At 39.0% G+C, this 15423-nt stretch overlaps 1 protein-coding gene and 1 pseudogene across 1 annotated transcript; both read left to right on the plus strand.

Moving 5' to 3' along the window:
- The first annotated feature begins 5729 nt into the window (after positions 1 to 5729).
- LOC143890968 (protein FAR1-RELATED SEQUENCE 5-like) lies at positions 5730 to 6515 on the plus strand. Its single transcript, XM_077395634.1, has one exon. The coding sequence runs from the start codon at positions 5730 to 5732 to the stop codon at positions 6513 to 6515; it is 786 nt and encodes a 261-aa protein (XP_077251749.1).
- Positions 6516 to 6518: 3 nt separating this feature from the next.
- Positions 6519 to 7202, plus strand: LOC143890969 (protein FAR1-RELATED SEQUENCE 5 pseudogene; annotated as a pseudogene).
- The last annotated feature ends 8221 nt before the right edge of the window (positions 7203 to 15423 follow it).

A 15423-nucleotide genomic window follows, 5' to 3' on the forward strand; every position in this document is an offset into this window, starting at 1 on the left:
TAAATCCGACACCAACAGAGAAACCCAATTTGAGCTTAATCTTCAAGGAAACCTCAGGTAATTTATTTTTCCTCTCTTTAAATTCATGTTTAATGAGTGCCCGTGGTTTGTGTTTGATTTCTGCTCTAAAAATTTGTGCGAAATTGATTGAGGGGTAAATATTCACCGAATTGTGCTCATTGTTTTGTCTATGTGATCATCGGTTGGAACTGCTTGATTCGGCTTAGCACTAATTGATTTGATAATGTTCTTGCAGTTCAGCGAGTCCTGTGCATGAATCTCTTCTTTATTTTGCCAATGGTTTCTCAGTTGAATGTTTAAGATCTCTTTGTATAAGAGTATCTTGCTCCCATTTTGAAATCATATGATAGTTTTCTTTGTGATTTTCCAAAGGGGGCATAAGGAGTATTTGGTTTTAGAAATCTCAAGAGCATGGGTTGGATGCTTTGCTCTCTGATTATATATATATATATATATATATATATATATATATAGAGGAAACTGTTGGTGAGCTTAAGCTCACTAAACTTATGGTGAGCTAGCTTGCCCAATCACATGGGGGCCCACTTTGCTAGGATGATCCAAACCATTCATTTGAAAGTCCCTTACATAGATGGGGGGTGTACCAAAAATCAGCTCCATAGGATCATCCTAACCTCTCCATTTGTGGAGGACAAAAATGGACAGACACAAATCTGCCCCATTTTTGTCCTCCACAAATGGAGAGGTTAGGATGATCCTATGGAGCTGATTTTTGGTACACCCCCTATCTATGATAAGGCCTTGCAAATGAATGGTTTGGATCACTCCCCAAAATGTGGGACCCATGTGATTGGGCAAGCTAGCTCACCATAAGTTTGGTGAGCTTAAGCTCACCAACAGTTTCCTCATATATATATATATATATATATATATATATATATATATATATATATATATATATATTTGTGTCTTTGTATTGGCCATTGAAAAGGTGTGAGCCTACTGTGCGAAATCATTCAAGGGGATGGAATTATGATTGGTTACTCTCCAAGCATCACAAGTTTACTCTGTTGGGTATTTGAGCAGTAGCATAATTGAGCTCATTATGTTTTAGCTTTAGTTATTTCAATCTATGTTCATTGCTGGTATTGATGTGATCGTTTGCAAGATTTAATTTCGGTTTTGTTGAAATTCTCCCATTTGATGGTCATCTTGAACTTGGCAGATAGGGCATTTTATTTTCTATTATTGGAGTTCACAAATTATCGTAATCTTTTGGTCACACCTATCTTCTGCATTTATCTTTTGGTGTTACTTATAATTGGGAGCGATTTCAGCGGATCCCGCTAAAGGAAAAGACAGGTTAGAGTCATTCATGTTGGAATATGGTTATGAGAACCTCATTAACCTGTGCATTAAGGAAATATTTAAATCACTTAGACTTTATATCATTTGATAAATGGAAGTTCATCGCATTTACTAGGATGTCGTATATTTTTGTTCTTTTAGAGGTTATCCGATCATTTTGAGAGAAAATATGAATTTGTTCAGGTTTGTATGGTTGAGAGCCAGGAGAGAAGAGTGTCGGTTTTTCTCCTGCAAGAGGAATTCTTGTTCCATTTATTAGAAGACTTGTTAAATCTTTGGAGTATCTTATTCCTCATATTATTGCAGGGCGATGAAGGCGCTAGCCTAAGCCCGGCCTCAAGGGACTTGCTCAGTCTTAGTAGAGCTTCCTCTCTTTTATTTAGAGACTTCTCTAGTCTTTTAGAAACCTTTAAGTGGTAGTTTCTCTTCCTCATTTAGGAAACCATTGTGGTCTTATTAGCGAGTTCCGTGCTAGGAGACACACTCTGTCTCATTGAGGTAGTTCTCTTTTGAAGACAAGTCTCATTTTGGACCTACCCTTAGGGAGGTTGACTTAGTTTGGTAGGAAGTATACCCATAGGAGGCATGCCTTGCCTCATTTATAGAGCCTCTATTTTGAGACAAGCCTTGTCTCATTTAGGAAGTTCTCTTGTTAGGAGGCTTACCCAGCCTTATATTAGAGCACCCTTTTAAAGAGTCTTTGACTCATTCCTCCTTTAAGTTGTAGTATTAGAGAGCCTTTGGCTCATTTGTTTTCGTTAGTGGTTTTTATTAAAGAGTCGTTGACTCACTCGTCCTTTGGATAGCTTTGTTAGAGAGTCGTTGACTCCCTCGTCCTTCACGTAATGTTGTTAGAGAGTCTTTGACTCAGTTGTCTTTAGATGGTTATTAGAGAGTCTTTGACTCATTATTCTTTTAGCAATATTATTAGAGAGTCTTTAACTCATTCGTCTTTGACGCTTTCGTCTCTTAGTTGGTATTATCGGAGAGTCTTTGACTCATTCATCTTTTCGTGGTATTGTTGGAGAGCCTTGGTCTCAGTTGTGCTCCTTCCTTGGTATTATCTGTTAGGAGTTTCTCCTTAGTGTTGTCGTCGTTCTTCTTTGTTAGAGACTAGCACAGTTTCATTAGAGCTTTTCTTTTTGTGGTCTTAGACCATTCCCTTGTCTTTGGCATTAGTTTACTTGGTTTAGGGGTTTCCCCTGTTAGCCCTAAGGTTTTGCCCTAGGGTTTTGCTTTGTATTTTCCCTTAGGTCTTTGACCAAAAGGGTGAAAACTCTTTAAACTTAAAAAAAAAACATTTGAAAAGCTTTAAAACCCAAAAACATTAGAAATTTGAAATTCAAAAACATTTGAAAAACTTTAAAAACATCAAAACATTAAAAAAAATATCAAATATCTAAAGTGTTGAATGTTTTAGAGGTAGCAATTAGGAGAGTTCGTTTCGAACTACGTTGGCTTGATCCTCTTCCGAGGTACGTAGTGCAGCTTGGGATTTATATCCCAAGTCCAGCCAAACTTTTGTAAATAGCGTTTTAAACCTTTTTGAATAAACAGCATTTAGAGTTAGGGGTTTGTCCTAGATAGAGAGTTTAGAGTTAGGTTTTGATCTTTGTTTTGCTGTGTGCTTATTTGTGATTGTTTTAGAGTTAGGGGTTTGTCCTAGAGTTATAGGAGCGCCTCCGTCCGATCAGTCGGCGATCCACATCGCCGAGTGATGACTAAAGCAGGATACGTTAGTCCATCCTTTGTTTTCCTTAGGAAGCATAGCCTAGTTACACACAGGTTGAAGGAACCACCTGCATTAGCTTATGGCTAATCTGCATTTAGTTAGGGCATATAGGGTGTCCTAAAATCTACCATTCACTGGAATTTAAATAATCGTACAAGAAACTTTAATAACTAGTCTGGTCTTTTAGATCGAGTCTAGGATAGAGGGCTAGGTGTCTTAGGCGTCATAGCTTAGAATAGGCGCGAAGAACTATGTTGCCTTGATTCTCGTGGAGGCGGGGATACGTAGGCTTCTTTGGATGAATATCAGACCATCCAAGGACTCGGGCTAATGTTTTAGAGTCTTAGGATTTATTGAGTGGTCATCGTATGTTTTGATGTGTTTTCTTACTTTCTTGTACTGATCCTATACCTTTAGCTATAGCTTGCATGTGTTTGCACATTAGAACTTAGACACCCATTAGGCTTGTCACTCGTAATCAAGCTATGCTTAGGTGACACATCTTTCATTTTATTTTATATGTGTTTATTATCTTTATCCTCAGAAAATGCATGCTTAGGTAGACGATTCCTGAGGATTGTTCCCATTTCACATGATTTTTACCCAAACTTCTTTGGAGTTAATAATAAATGGCATAAGAGACCAAGTGCTTGCACTCGGACGAATTGGGGGTGCTCTCAGACCTTCTCCATTCGTAACCAGGCACGAACCCATATATATTTCTGGTTATCCATTGCACAGAGGATTTGATTTTAGGGTTCCATGGCATATCCATGGATGGCGACTCTGAGTTTATTTCAGGTATGTCTTGGTTTCGAGCCTTGTCTCCGGATCGAGACATATCTCTTTCTTTTTACATCGCCACTCGTGCTATGCTATGAGGGTGGCATCCGTTTTGAGAGTTCCTTAGTAGAGCTCTCCTTCACACGTGGATGATCCAGAGGGTGTGTAGGGACTCGTTCCCTCTCGCCGTCCTCGGATCAGGGTCCACAGGCTGGCTACTCTGCTGGGGATCTTAGATTATTTTCTCTGTTCTTGGGACGCTATCTTTCTTGTTGTGGTTTGTCTCTTTGAGACGTTAGTTGCTTATTTGGGGTTTCTCCTTTAGATTTAGGGCTTTGCCCTAGTTTGTGGTGTTACTTGCGTGTTCCCTTTAAGATTGAAAACATTTAAAGGTTCAGAGCATTAGAAAAATTTTAAAATCCAAAAACATTAGAAATTTGAAATTCAAAAAATATTGGAAAACTTTAAAAATATCAAAAACATTTAACAAACAGAAAAATCCAAAGTTATCTAAAGTATTGAATAGTTTTAGGAGTATAGTAGGAGAGTTCGATTTTCGAATTAAGTTGGTTTGATCCTCTTCCGACGTACGTAGTGCAGCTTGGGATTTATATCCCAAGTCCAGCCAAACTTTTGTAAATACTGTTTTAAACCTTTTTGAATAAACAACATTTGATTTCGAAAAGATCTTCCTTTAGAGTTTAGGACTTTGTCCTAGATAGAGAGTTTAGAGTTAGGTTTTGATCTTTGTTTTGTTGTGTGCTTGTTTGTGATTGTTTTAGAGTTAGAGGTTTGTCCTAGAGTTATAGGAGCGCCTCCGTCCGATCGGTCGGCGATCCACATCGCCGAGTGATGACTAGAGCAGGATACGTTAGTCCACCCTTTGTTTTCCTTAGGAAGCATAGCCTAGTTACATACAGGTTGAAGGAACCACCTGCATTAGCTTAGGGCTAATCTGCATTTAGTTAGGGCATATAGGGTGTCCTAAAATCTACCATTCACTGGAATTTAAATAATTGTACAAGAAACTTTAATAACTGGTCCGGTTTTTTAGATCGAGTCTAGGATAGAGGGCTAGGTGTCTTAGGTGTCATAGCTTAGAATAGGCGCGAAGAACTACGTTGCCTTGATTCTCGTGGAGGCGGGGATACGTAGGCTTCTTTGGATGAATATCAGACCATCCAAGGACTCGGGCTAATGTTTAAGAGTCTTAGGATTTATTGAGTAGTCATCGTATGTTTTGATGTGTTTTCTTACTTTCTTGTACTGATCCTATACCTTTAGCTATAGCTTGCATGTGTTTGCACATTAGAACTTAGACACCCATTAGGCTTATCACTCGTAACCTAGCTATGCTTAGGTGACACATCTTTCATTTTATTTTATATGTGTTTATTATCTTTATCCTCAGGAAATGCATGCTTAGGTAGACGATTCCTGAGGATTGTTCCCATTTCACATGATTTTTACCCAAACTTCTTTGGAGTTAATAATAAATGGCATAAGAGACCAAGTGCTTGCACTCGGACGAATTGGGGGTGCTCTCAGACCTTCTCCATTCGTAACCAGGTACGAACCCATATATATTTCTGGTTATCCATTGCACAGAGGATTTGATTTTAGGGTTCCATGGCATATCCATGGATGGCGACTCTGAGTTTATTTCAGGTATGTCTTGGTTTCGAGCCTTGTCTCCGGATCGAGACATATCTCTTTCTTTTTACATCGCCACTCGTGCTATGCTATGAGGGAAGCATCCATTTTGAGAGTTCCTTGGTAGAGCTCTCCTTCACACGTGGATGATCCAGAGGGTGTGTAGGGACTCGTTCCCTCTCGCCGTCCTCGGATCGGGGTCCACAGCGATATGTTAGGAAATGATGAAAGTGAGGTGGGATATATATCTGTTGATGAGGAGGTAGACCTAAATGAGGAGGTAGACCCAAATGAGGAGGGAGACCCAAATGAGGAGGGAGGTGTAGAATTTGTTGATATTGATGATGGTGGTGAGAGGAATCTGGGTAAGAAACCCTTTTTGGATCAGATATTTGATAGTGAAAATAATGCATACGAGTTTTATAATATATATGGGTTGGCCACCGGTTTTGGAGTACGGAAATCATCAACTTATAAGTCGAAGATAACACAGAAAGTGATATTTAAGATATTTGTTTGTGATAGAGCAGGGTTCAAAAGTAGTAAAGCTAAAAATGTAGTGGTTGATAGAGTTGTGAAGCCACGTCGGACTGTCAGAGAGGGTTGTAAAGCGAAAATGGATATCTCATTAATTGATGGGAAGTGGAAAGTTAAAGCTTTTGAAGATGTACATTGTCATGAGCTTACTTCTCCACTCAAAAGACAAATGCATCATTCGCATAACAAATTTATCAAGACTCAGGTAGTTAAGAATTTGATGGACGACCTAAGTACAGCTTCAATCCATCTTGCTAATATTGCGAAGGCCATTAATGTTTCATATAAAGGATCAGGTAGTTCTATAATCACAAATCAGGTGGTTTGCCATTTGAGAAAACAGAGGGTGAATAATATGGGGCAAGAAGGCGTTTTGGTAGCACAGAAATTCCAAGCGAAACAATCAGAGGACCCAAACTTTTTTTTCAAAATGGAGTTGGATATTAATGGTAACTTGTGATCAATGATTTGGGCCGATTCACGAGCTAGAGATGCATATCTAACCTTTAGTGATGTCATTGTGTTTGATGTAACGTATAGGACGAACAGGTTTAGAATGCCTTTTGTACCATTTACTGGAGTAAATCACCACAGGCAGAGCACCTTATTTGGATGTGCGCTAATAGCAGACGAAACAGAAGAGACATTTACATGGATATTTGAGCAGTGGTTGGACTGCATGTTCGGGAGAGCTCCTGGTTGTATCATCACAGATATGGATGGGGCGATGCGAAATGCTATCAGAACTGTTTTTCCAAATACGCATCACAGATTTTGCTCTTGGCACATCAGTACGCATCTACTTGAGCATGTTCCATTAATGCGAGATCCCACTAGTGAATTTTCCAAGGATTACAAGAAATGGTTTTACACGAGACAAAAGGAAGACTGTGAGGTAGCATGGGAAAATTTGATTCAGAAATATCATATTGAGGAAAACGGATGGTTAGCAAAAATGTGGGATGTACGGACCCACTGGGTGCCAGCATATTTCAGGGACACATTCACTGCTGGCATGACATCCAGTGCGCGCAGTGAAAGCATCAATTCTTTCTTTGATGGATATGTAAATCAGAAGACAAGCTTAAAAGAATTCGTAGAGCAATATGATAGGGCACTTATTGAACGCCGTAAAGCGGAGTCCTAAGAAGATTTCAAGTCTAAATCTACGAAGCCTGTACTTGTTTCAAGGAGCAAATTGAAAGAAGAAGCTAGTAAGTGTTATACGAAGAAAATATTTGACATATTTCAGGCAGAATTTAAGGATAGTATTGACTGTTATCATGAGAAGGTGGAAAAGAGTGGCGTCGTGGCAGTATACAAAGTTGGATTAAGTGTTGATGAGAAGTGAAAATGGTGCAAGGTTGTGTACGATGAATCTGAAGGGGTAAAGGCAACATGTGAGTGCGCGATGTTCGAGACGAAAGGAATTTTATGCAAACACATACCCCGCATTATGTTGAAGAAGCAATTGATGAGCATTCCCCAACAATATATCTTAAATAGATGGACAACTGGGTTTAGATATCGTGTGGATAGTGGAGTGTTTATGAGAGAGTTGGATAATAATGACGTATCTCCACTTCATAGATGGTGCCTAATAACAAAATTTCAAACACTTCTAGATAGGTTTAAAGATAATAACACTCTTTTCAAGAAGGTGAATGAAACCCTTGATGCTTGGTTGTTGGACTCTGAAAAGGAGATGAGAGACAAGCAAGTTGATTTGGCAAACAGTGGGAGCCAAGTAGTAACCAACACTGTTAGCCAAGGAGTTGAGATTTCTATTCGCGACCCCCAACCTGTAAGAACCAAGGGCCGTCCAAAGGTTGCTACCCGGTTCAAATCCCCGAGAGAAAAGTCCCAATCCCAACCAAAGCAGATACGAAGGTGTAAGAAATGTGGAGAAATTGGCCATTACATGACAACATGTGGACAAGAAAATAAAAAGAAACAGAAGGTTTGGATTTCTTATGTCAACCTCTTCAATTTTTTATTCTTACTAATTGTCTTTATCAATGTTGTAATTTTTTCATTTTTCTTGCTTCGAAATAGATGACTTTAAGGGATGAGCAAGATGATGACAAACATGAAGAGTCAATGCACGCGGATATTGCTTCGTGATTTTGCAGATTCGTGTAGGTATGTGGTAGCTTCTTTCGATAATAGAATAATTATTTATTGCTTCAATAGCCTATGTATAATAGAATAACTCTGTTGCTTTCTTTCTCTGTTTCACATTTCTGCACTGATAGTTTAGTACTTAGCTTTATGCATTTCCATTTACTAGTGACCTTTTTCTCACTATTTTTCTTTCTTTTCAGGTTTTGAACTGTAAGGCATTTGAAATGTCTCAATATTAACCTCTGAATGTTCATCAACAGTCGTTTCGAATACTTGGACACAGGTTGATGGCATGGGTATAATTGCTACAGGGTGCAATTTCTTTCTGTAATGGGGGGATCAAGGAATACTTTGTCTTCTATTTATATTTTTTGTCGTTTCTTCCTTTATAGACACAGATGTTGAAAGTGGAACAGTGTTGACATTTTATAGTTTCTTAATTGCATTATGGCTCGTCTAAGTTCTTAAATAAGCTATCAAATTTACATGTGCCATGTTGGTATGGAATGTGCAGGGCCCTGTTGAATGGATGATCTAAACAGGTTCAGCTATAAGAATTGTGGCCAATTTTGTGAAATTGCAGTCATTCTGTTACCTCAGGTTCAGCTATAAGAATTGTGGCCAATTTTTTCACAGGAGTACATCAGTTTGTATTCATGGCGTTCCTATGTCCTTTCACGTTAAAAAAATCCTTACCAATAACAAGAAAACGAAGATCCAACCAAGCAATCAATTATTTCATGAAATTTATGAGTACCCACATTTTATAATTTTTTTCTCAAATTTTTTCTTATTTGAAGGCTCTCTGTTTCACACTTGAATTTAAACCTTATTGTAGTTAGTGAGCATTGCCCGTTGCCTACATGAATATTTTGACCAGGTTCACATTAGAGTTGTAATGTAGGCCATTTTGGTACTCTATTCTGATTGTGCCAAAATGCTAATGTTTGAAAATCAATTTGATCCAGTAAAGCCTAAAAATCACAAGGGAGAATGTTGTAACCCAAGTACCCAACTAGGGTATGCCACTTACCCCCAACTTGGCTCGTTGAGTTCAGGAAACTGGTAAACAAATCAGAGCCCAAAGGGGTTTAAGTATTTATATTTACAGGTTCTCTATATCACTTGAAAGTTTACTATAGCTTACATGGGTATAGTTGCAAAGTTTGTTTTGAGGAATAATTAGGTGAGGTAAATTTTTATATTTTAAAATCTACCAAGGGAGGGCGAGTTTTTTATTCTAAAATGTCACAACTAAAAACACCTAGAACAATCTTAGTGTCCACTCATTCATTCAATATTACCTTGGAAGTGAGGCATCAAAGTCAGCCTCATTTAATAATCAGTTTTGAACTCACAATTGGTTCTCATAATCCAGAACAAATCTTAAATTGTTCACAAATTGCTTTCATGATTCAAATTCTACAATTTCAAGTCCAATACTGATTATTACACTCAAACTAACGCAGCATTGAGTCTCCACTTAGAATATAGATCCACAAAAGGGCACTGTAATAAAACAACTATTAATGGAAGAAAATTATCATTTGTTCCCATTTGAATAAATCCCTAGGATTTACCTACCCTACCCAATGGAGCTGTTCTCAACAATAATGCCCACCAGAGTGGTCAATCTTGATTATGAGGGGCTGGTGAAGATACATTGGATCTTGCCATTGCATGTGTTGAGCTGGTTGCTGCCACCATGTGTTGAGCTGGTCTCATAGTAAATGGAATAGGCTGTGATCACATTTGCCATTTCATCCCTAATCACCCCAACAACACTCATTTCCCCATGTTTCCTTTCGCTTCGTCATCTATATTCAATTTGTACAAACAAGTACATACAAGTAACAATTTCAGGAAAAGCAAGTTAAACAGGCTAAGTTAAGCATCTTACATTCATAAAAGGGCATCTAAACAACAGTACCCTAGATCACTTAGTAACGGATAGACACAAAAAGAAACAAGATAAACAACCCCACACCTCCAACTAACAACACTGCCCTAGATCATTAAGTAACATAGACACAAAAAGGATCAAGATAAACAACCCAACAACTGCAACTTTAATCCATTGTAGTTGGTTCTCAAAAACTTGGAACCGTTTGCCTCCATGCACCTTCAATTCATTTGCATGCACCTTCAATCCGTCGAAGCGTTTGCCTGATTGCACCCTCAATTCGTATAATAAATTTACCAATGTGCCCATGTCATTCTTCAATTCGGCTATTTCATTCTTCAATTCGGCTATATCATCCCTATTCGAACCAACTTCATTGTCATCCATATCTTCTTTGCACTAACGGAAATAATTGCACTTCTTTGTACTTCCTTCCTGCGTGTTGTATAAGAGTTAGGAATTTGAAACTTCACATACTAGTAAAAATTAGAATTATTCACTGCTTACTTACACAAAAGAAGGCACAAGCGTAAAACAGGCGGCCTCTATTGCCATTCTCATCCGTCTGCGTTATTTGGATAGAAGCTTTCTTCTCACATTTACAATTTCTTGTAGCAATTCGGATACAACGTCTGCTAGAACTACTATTGCGAGAGGATGCCATCATTGGAAACGAATAACTTAATCCTAAATACTTGTCTGCTCCATTTACTCTACTGCTCTAATTAGAATACAGAACAGAGCTTCATATCTCTGCAAAATAAAATCATTGCAGTATATCAGATGAGCAATTGGCCAAACAATAGGGTTTCAAAAAAATACTGTCATGTTAAAAAGATAATATGCATCTGATCATACAACTAAGCAAGTGTTATGAAATATAAATATGGTATGTGTAATATAATAAACTTTTTAGGGAGTTATTTCCTCAATTCCTCCTCAAATAAGAACATGGGTGGAAGTGCCTAGTGTTATGGATTGCCCCCATCTGTATTCTGTAGAACTTCTCTGCCGACACCTTGCAGAAGAAAGAGATCTCACGCCCTCTATGAATTTACCAATAAAATGTGCTGGTTTCCAAGGACCCAAACTTTTTTTTCAAAATGGGGTTGGATATTTTCTAAAAACCCAATAGTTTCCTCTCTGACTAAAGCTTTAAGCTCTCCACATTCTCTCTCACTAAAACAAAATTATGATTTTTGATGGAAAAACAAAAATACTCTAGAAACATCAATGATTCACGATTTTCCCTAGAAAGCCTAGAAAGAAATAGAGGAAACCATCAATGATTCACGATTATCCCCAAATACATCACCCTTAAATCCCAAGAAACCAAAAAAGCCTAACTGAAACCCTAGAAAAGGGGAAAAAATGACAAAAAATGAAATATAGAACTTACCTAGGGAGGAGAATGGCGTCTAGTTCGTTGGAGGAGAAACCTAGAAAGAAAAACCGAAACTCCTAAAACCCTAGAAAGCAAAAATGTAGATCTGAAACCCTAGAAAAGGGAAAAAAAACAAAACATTAAATTACAACTAACCTGGGAGGAGAACGCCGGGCTTCTGCGGAGATGGCAGATTTCTTCGTTGGAGGGGAAAAAAACAAAAAATGAGGTTATATATATAACCTGGGAGGAGAAAAAGGAAAAAAAAAACAAAAAATTAAATTACAACTAACCTGGGAGGAGAACGCTGGGCTTCTGCGGAGATGGCAGATTTCTTCGTTGGAGGGAAAAAAAAACAAAAAATGAAATTATATATATATAACCTGGGAGGAGAAAAAGGGAAAAAAAAACAAAAAAAGAAATTACAAACTAACCTGGGAAGAGAACGGCGGGCGTCTGCTCCTTCGTTGGAGGAGGAAAACCGGCGGAGATGAGGGTTTCTCTTAGGAAAATCTGAAACCCTCGTTGAAAGAGAGACGATCGGCTCTTTTCTTTGGAAAATCTGAAACCCTCGTCGATCGGTTTAATCTGTGACGAGAAAGAGAGACGATCGGCTTTTTTTTTTAACGATCGTGGATTTTCACAGGCGAGAAGAAATGGGAGAAGGGATTTTGGACGCCAGTCGAGAAACACAGAGATCCGATCGTCTCTCTTTTTCTCAGCCGGATTCTCGACTTTGTTTTCTTTACATTTTGAAAAGGGCAAGGAATGGCCACGATCGTTTGAGATCGACGGCTCTGAAGCTGCTGCGCATATAACCTTATATGAGCGACCGCGCATAGTCACTTCCCCCTATATATATATATATATATATATATATATATATAGGGGAAAGTGATTGTGAGCGGCCCCTCATATAAGCTTATATGAGGTGACCGCTAAAAACATGGTGGGACCCACATTTTTTGGGTGATCCGAACCGGTCATTTGATAGGCCCTGACATAGATAGGGGGTGCCCAAAATCTCAGCTCCATAGGATCATCCCAACCCTTCGTACTGTGGAGGTGAAAGAGGGGAAATTGGACGGGTAAGTGGGCAAATTTATACCCACCCATTTTCCCCTATTTCACCTCCACAGTACGAAGGGTTGGGATGATCCTATGGAGCTGAGTTTTTGGGCACCCCCTATCTATGTCAGGGCCTATCAGATGACCGGTTCGGATCACCCCAGAAATGTGGGCCCGCTATGTTTTTAGCGGTCACCTCATATAAGCTTATATGAGGGGCCGCTCACAATCACTTTCCCCATATATATATATATATATAGGCCCCTGACGGAAAGTTTCCACAATATAGTGGGAAGTGATACGGTCCTCTCTAAATAAAACTAGTTGGTTGTTTTAAAGCGAAACCAAACAATGGAAAAGAAAAAAATTATGATAAAAATAAAATAAAATAATCCAAGTGTGTTTGGTTGCACAAGAGCCATGATGACTCAGAGGTTTTGTTTGGCATTTGAGTGCCACATCAGCAAAAAACCTTGTCCGGTTGCCAATATAGCATTGGTCTCAGGAGACTCCCAGGGATGTCTCCTCCTTACTAGTAATTGCATAGTGGTGATGTGTCACCTTTGTGCCCTCCCTATGATATCCAAGTCAAAATCTACAGAAAACGTGCAATTTTGCTTGGATTTCTTGGGATTATGCTCTCTGTGTGTTGGTAATGACACACCCTACGACTACCCTACTAGATTGATGACCAGACCCTACTTACCACTATTCTCCAAGGTAAGCACCAGGCAAATCCAATGCTTGTCCATGGTGATTGCTTATTCTAATACTCTAGTCTAGGTTGCGCAAGTAAGCAGACCTGGGCATGACCTCACTGGAATATAATTAGTGAGGTGCTCCCCCATGACATACTAGGTCCCTCCTAGCATGAGGTGTGGGCAGACAAGAGAAGACATGACGAGCGGTCTTATAGTAGCCGTGATGGGAGGAGGGAAGAACTAAATGATTTGAGAGAGAGAGAGAGATGGAAAGGAGAGAAAGGGTTTCAGTTCACACTCCAAACTCTTCTGGAAATGGATTTCTTGGCGCTGGGAGTTATCTTTGGCCCTCTTTGGCTACAACATGTTTGGCAATAGGGGAAACACATTTCATGAATTCATTGTAGGCTTAGAGTTGTGAGAGATGGGTGGCGAGGGGGGATTTTGAGAAGGTGATAGTGATGGAGCAATTAAATGGTGTCCAATGAAAAAATATGGTAGCAAAAGTACAATTGGCATCCAATGGTTTTGCTATTCAAATCATTCATCTATTTGTCCCTACAATGAATGGTTCATATGAGATTTTACCTTGTGCGCCCACGTGAAGTCCAATATTTTCCGAATAGTACAGTGGGGTATCCAAATCTTTCATCTGTTGGGCCACAATGTAAATAAATAAATCGGTCGTCTTACGGAGATGATCTACAGGATATAACCTATTTATGTTGCGGCCCAACAAATGAACTGTCTAGATCATCTTATGACGGGCGGGCCTTACTATTCTGTTCGAAAATACTGGACCTCATGTGCACACATCATATCAAACACCAGTGGATAAGATTAGGGACCCATTAATGAACATTGTTTGACTAATGGAAAATGATCCGTAGCCCTCCATTTTACACCAACCCACTCTTATTTTCTTCCTTATAATTGGGCGAGTCCCCATTCTTTTCCTCTTTCTTTCCTTTTTCAGTCAAGTTGAATTGCGTGGAGAGTTAGTTCTCTTTTGGGTCTTTGGTCTCTGTTTGTAAAATACTAAGAAGAAAGTTGTTCTTACTTATTGGGCTCTACTTCGTCCTCTCGTATACGATCAGATCCGTTGATTCAATAGGCGATTGAAAATCCGACGGTCCATATATGGGTCATTCTACATTACACATGGAATGTCCATTTGTGATGGGACCGAGACCATATATATGGGTCCCCTAATTATACTCTTCAAGATCAACGGTCTCGATTTCACAAAATTATCCCATGTGGGACCCAAAATTTACCTAAAATTGCCTGTTACCATGGATGGTGGAAGTGACTTTCTGCGTGGTCGTTCTCCTATCTTTGCTCGTTGAGGTCGGCAGTGTTCGGTTGGTAGACGTTATCCCTCGCCGTCCCACCAATCAACATAAATATAAAGAAAAAAGTTGGGAAGTGATGTATTCGCCCCATTTTCTTACTCGTGACAGCCCCTTCTAGTGTATTTATGACTGTTTTTTACACTACAAGGGGCTGTCCCAGGGAAGAAAAATGGGAGAATATGCCATTTCCCAGAAAATTTAAAAAATTATAAAAGCCGTATCCCGATTTTTAAATATCGAAAATACCCCCAAGATTTTATCGTATATCAAAACGCATCCCACATCCGAAACAGTTGGGATACCGTATCCAAATTTCAGATACTGACCAAAACACCCTTTTCTCCTTCTTTGTTGGAATATGGCCCTCAGATGATTGTAAGAGTTGTTTTCTGGGGTGTTGACTGGTTTAAACTGAAAGCAGGGTTGTCCTTGATTTTATTGAGATGAGCAATTTGAGATCAAGTTCTTCGTCTGCTATTGAGATTTTACGGTCTACTAGTGAGAATGTCACATAGGTGAAGTTCATTTTCTGGTTCCCGTGGTTAGAATTTGTGATGATTGTGGTTATTAGAGAATAATCGGAGTTTTGTGTTACACTCTCGATTCTTGAGTGGAGACCTGTCTAGGTATGAGACTATGTAGGCGATGTTTAAAAGGTCTAGCCTAACACATTCCATCTTCGAGCTTTTGTCATATTGGTTAGGTACCTAACATTTGGTATCAGAGCAAGTGAATTGGCTCATCTAATGCGTGTGGTTTACATGTGATTGTGCATATCCACAAGGAATAGTCTCGCCCTAAAAATTGGGGTTTGCCATATTAGCATTTCATCT

The sequence above is a fragment of the Tasmannia lanceolata genome, unplaced genomic scaffold (assembly GCF_043159265.1).
Source record: "Tasmannia lanceolata isolate RefF3 unplaced genomic scaffold, GAP_Taslan_0.1 ptg000013l, whole genome shotgun sequence".
NCBI classification, from domain to species: domain Eukaryota; kingdom Viridiplantae; phylum Streptophyta; class Magnoliopsida; order Canellales; family Winteraceae; genus Tasmannia; species Tasmannia lanceolata.